At 32.5% G+C, this 5,297-nt stretch overlaps 1 protein-coding gene across 1 annotated transcript; it reads right to left on the bottom strand.

The window, feature by feature from the left end:
* Positions 1-1,881: 1,881 nt before the first annotated feature.
* Positions 1,882-4,975, bottom strand: LOC114176690 (ABC transporter G family member 11-like). Its single transcript, XM_028061803.1, has 8 exons — positions 4,760-4,975; positions 4,549-4,628; positions 3,998-4,468; positions 3,827-3,913; positions 3,560-3,673; positions 3,165-3,359; positions 2,917-3,006; positions 1,882-2,821 (listed from the first exon to the last, which is right to left on the bottom strand). Exons 1-8 carry the CDS (start codon positions 4,935-4,937, stop codon positions 2,162-2,164), a joined length of 1,875 nt encoding a protein of 624 aa, XP_027917604.1. The 5' UTR covers positions 4,938-4,975; the 3' UTR covers positions 1,882-2,161.
* Positions 4,976-5,297: the final 322 nt, after the last annotated feature.

Genomic DNA, 5,297 nt, shown 5'->3' with positions numbered 1-5,297 from the left:
CAATTAATTAATTTTTATTGGTAGTAAAAAATGATAATTAATGAGTTAAACATTCTTTTAGTAAATTAAAATTTTGTTGACAAGAAAGAGAATAATTAGTTATTTTTATTCTCTTATAATTAATATGGATTATATTTTCTTCTTCTCTCATCTCTCTATGACTTCTCTTGCCTATCCTACCTTTCTTCTCTACTAAGAGTCCTATTTGCAGGGTTTTGACATATTACATTCCTTAAATCTCTTTAATCTCATGTTACCCGTGTGTACCAATTTTTTCATCCTCATTCCTGGTTAGTATGTTTTTTCTTTCTATTTGTATTGTTGTTATTTTAATTTCGTTTTGAATTTGTATTAGAATTAAAAATGTGTTTCTCTTGTCCAATTTTGTTTTTTGATACTTTTCGATTTACGGGTTTTGATAGTGTTTTTTTTTTTGCATATATGTTGACCAGAAACTGAATTTTTCTTCAAAACTATTAATTAGATTACGGTTTAATATTTGTTGATGAATAATAGATTAATTGAAGCATAATTCAAATTTGAGTTTTTTTGTAGAAAAATAATTCAAGTTTAGGAAAAAAAAGACTTACTATCGCGTTGAGAAGAAAAATAATTTTTTTAAATTATTTTTATTAATGATAAATCTTAAAATAAACAACTTTATAGGTTTGTGAAAAAATTGAGACTTAAGAACGAAAAAGAGACTTGAGACTTCAAGATATTACAAGTTATCGAGTTTATTTTCTTGACAATCAAAACCATGTTTTATTGTTTTAATTCATTCGTTTTATATATTTATCTTTAGTAGTGTTTTATATATTATAATTTTTTATTTCATAGAAAAATATATAGATATGTCAACTAGAAAATTTGATTCAGACTATTCAAAAATCCAAACAAAGACAAGAATTGAGGCTTTAATTGCATCACAAACAGGAGCTATCAAACAGGAGCTATCAATAAATTTGAACAATTTAAAATATATGAAGATATTTGTTTGTTTTCGATTTAGTGTTAAAAGTAAAAGTCACTAGATTATACATTTTTGAAAGAAAAATGCTTAAAACTTGAAAAATCTTTAAAATATTATAATTTATTGGATATTGATGGATTTGATTTATTTTCAAAATTAAATATCTTAAGGAAAATTATAAGTTTGGAAAATGATAAACCAATTGACATTCTTAATTATATAAAAAATAATAATTCTTTTTTTTCAAATGAATATATAGCTTATAGAATAATCTTAACAATTTTGGTTAGTATCAGTTACTTCAGTCGAAATGAGTTTCTCAAAGCTAGTATAATCAAAACTTATTTAAGATTAACAATGTCTCAAGAAATATTAAACGGATTAGCCACATTATCTATGAAAGATATGTTAAATGATATTAATTATAACAATTCAATAAATAATTTTGCATAAAAAAATACCTAAAAAATAAATTTTAAATAAAATGCCTAATTTTTTATGTTTGCTTTAGATCTTCAATTCATTGAGCCGTCCCTGATAAGGAATACCCACACACGGATGTAAAAACGAAATAAATACGACACATATATTTATTCAATGAATAAGGTTAGGATAACTATTACCCATATCTTATTTATCCCGTTGATGTCCCTAACCAGATATACGTTACCTATGACGAATTTAGACGAATCAAGAGTTAAAGTCCTCGATTGACTTCACATATTTTCTTAAGAGCTAGTGTAGCAAGAGCCATAGTGTACCAACAAATATAGTCTATCGGATTGTGATCCCTACTCATTTCTATCTAATGATTACACTCACTTATAGCCTTGCAATAGTCTTGCATATGGAATTTAACTTATTTTAACTTTTCTTCAATTTGAGCATCAAATTATATTTAACATTTATTTAAAAAAGTACTATATAAACTTTAATAACATTAACAGAAAATTACTTACTAACAAATGCATGGAATTCACGACCAATCATTTTCAAATACTAAATTGACATCTACGATTTCGCCTTTTCCGGCTCTATCAGATTTTATTACTTATATTACAATCTCTCTTTCTTTGGGTAGGTGTGACTTAACATTCTGGATGTGTTAATATAACTCTCATATTAACTGGTTATCGCTGACAGAAACTGTTGATGACTGTGAGCATCATAATTCTCCATTTCACTTGTCTACAGATCATTAATGTTGGTTCTGGAGAAAACTTTTGCTTGAGGACCACTAGTGCCAATGTGAACATGTTTCAATTTCTCCTTGCATTTAGTGATCACCAAGAACAGAACTCTATACAGAACAATCATACCAAACATGATAGCAAGATCAACCCACTTTGAATGACCCATTTGCACATGCCATGTCTCAGCCAGAATATCTCTACCATTAAGACTTCTGGCACCACCATCCTCATCTGAACAAAACATTAATCCTTCAAATTCATTCTTTAACAATCCTTGGAAAGCATAGTTGAGGAAGGAAACATGGTAGAAAGGGTATTTCCACAGTGGTTTCGGAAGATCATTTGGCAGCCTGTAGAATCCACTTGTCAAAATCATCAGTCCTTCAACTCCACCAGCAGTGATCACACCCATCACAAAATTTGGAAAAATGCTCCCAACAACCATCATCAAGCTCTCAACCCACATCACAATAGCAAATAGAACAGAAGCAAAGTATACAAAGTTCTCTAGTCCTTTGTGCAGTCCAGAAAGATAATTAACAATAGCTCCGGGAATGAAAGATACCAATAGTGTGTAAGGAACAGCAGAAAATGTGCTCCCTACCAGAAAAGCTGTTATACCATAATGTCCGTTCAATCTCTCTCTCTTGAACACCTGACAAGGTAAATGGAACAATCTTGCTATCAAAAATTGTTTACTCCAAAGTCAATTTGCAGCGAAATTTCAAAGTTATGGATCAACTACTTTACCTTCATTTCCTCGATTAACGGCGAGAATCCACCGACAAGTGTCATGAAACACAGAACTGAAACGTAAAAACAAAGCAGCGATCCTCTTTCCTGAACCATGCACAAGAATATTATAATAAACCTACATCAGCTTTCTACCTCAAACTTAAATAAATTGATTCATAAAAACAAATAATCATTAGGGTTAAATAAATGATATTTTATATGCTTTACGAGCGAAAACAAGATTTTGCTCTCTATAGTTTTACCTGAATTGATCTCATACTTGCACCAACGTGATAAAAGATAGAGCCCAAGCTTACAGATACTACAATAAAGACAGTTAGACGCAACCAGTAATTGCTTATATCACGATAGATTTGCTTCGAAGATCTTCTCAGAAGAACCAGACACTGAGTAAGGAATGCAGCGTGAATCTTCTTCCTTCCAACTGCACCAGAATCCTAGGCGCGCATCCATGCAAAATTAACAAAGTGATAAGTCACATCACAACTTATCGAGTTTCCAGAATAATGTTTGACATATATAAGAATATGAATTAAATATCTTACTGCTTTTATTAATTTATATTCTTTTCCACAAGTTTCAACTCTATATATATATACGTTCTATATGGAAGGAATAAATTGAATGTGAAACTTACGTTTTCACTTATTTTTGCTATTTCATTCTGAACGTGATTTCTATATTCAGACGACTTATAAGAACTGACAAGGATATTAGTTGCTTCTTCAGTGGTAATTCCTTCGTCAGCATCCTGAAAACAACTAAACAAAGTCAAATTTTTATCTGCACCTTTTGTATATCATTACTATATGTAGGAAATAAATACAAAAACAACAGTATCTAAGTGCGTAAAGAATCCAAGTAAAACCTAGGGAACAGACTCAAAGTTTGGCCAAAAATGTACCTGATTGAAATCTCTATTTATGATCCTTAGGTAGTGATCTGAAGGATTGTAGAGAGGTGGGCAGGGAAAACCATTTGAAGAAAAAAACTGCACAGAAGGAAAAGTGTGACTATATATACAAAGCTGACGTGAATATATAGGTGGAACTGCAAGGGATTTTAGTTTGTAAACCTGATTTGCATCAGAGGCTGGTCCAAAATACACAGTCTCTCCTGAAGAGAGAAGACAAAGATGATGAAAAAGTTGGAAAACCTCACTGCTGGGCTGGTGGATGGAAGTAACGATAGTCCTTTGAATCCCATCCTTCAGATTGAGACTTGCAATGCCAGTCATAACATAATAGGAAGCAGCACTGTCAAGGCCACTGGTTGGTTCATCGAGGAAGAGGAGTGTGGGATGTGTTAGAATCTCAACGCAAATGCTGAGTCTGCGCTTCTGTCCCCCACTGAGACCTTTACAACTCCACCCTCCAACCCTTGTGTTGATGGCATCTTGCAGACCCATTTCTCTCAGTGTAGCATCTGCTCTTTCCTTCTTCTCAGCTTTAGACATGCTGTTTGGAAATTGGAGTTCTGCTGAGTAGTACAACGTTTCCCCAGCAGTTAAACATGACAGCATCGCATCATCTTGTGTCACATACCCCTGCTTTCACATTTTTCACACTCATTATTTTTTTCCACCAAAAACTTGGTAGCTATTTTCAGGATGAGTATAGCTCTTACAGATGTTCCGTACGCCAGTTCTTGCTTGAGGCCATTGATTAGAATCTTCCCCGTTTGCTTTATGTTCGATCCCAATCTTCCTGCATCGTTGTTTCAATCATATCATCACAACTGTTATATATATATATATATAGTAACTACTAACTAGCACACATGCAGAAAAAAGAAAGAAACCTGTAATTCTACTGAACTAGAAAAAGAACTTATGAACCTGCTAACGCATCAAGAAGTGTTGATTTGCCACAACCAGAAGGACCGATTATAGCCAAAAGCTTCCCTGGTTGAGCATAACCAGTAAGACCATTGAGTATTATTTTTCTATTCTTTCCACTTGTAACTCTAGCCTGCAAATTCTCCCATGTCAACGTTATGTCGTTCTCTTCCTCCATGTGTGTGCACTCTATACTAATTTGATTACATCCTGGTATGGAGGTGTTTATTTATAGAGAAGAAGCAATTGCAATGTAGTTAAAATGATATTTTTTTAAAATGTAAAAAAATAAGATTTCACGTGCGTTGCCATTTATTAACTGTTTGAAGTATTAGGCAATAGTTAATGTGGTGGATGCAACAGAGTTTTGCATTGAGTATGGAAAGAGTGGCATACACTGTAAGTGAGTTATTGTATTGTCTAGTTTATAGCGAAATTAACGCTTGAACCGACGGAGCAAAGATTTGACAACTAACTCCGACTAATTAATGCTGCCATCTCGTATGCTAGAAATATCAAAGTTCTGTGATAATGGGTA

Source organism: Vigna unguiculata, chromosome 3, assembly GCF_004118075.2.
Source record: "Vigna unguiculata cultivar IT97K-499-35 chromosome 3, ASM411807v1, whole genome shotgun sequence".
NCBI classification, from domain to species: Eukaryota; Viridiplantae; Streptophyta; class Magnoliopsida; order Fabales; family Fabaceae; genus Vigna; species Vigna unguiculata.
This window is presented reverse-complemented; position numbering and strand designations above follow the sequence as displayed.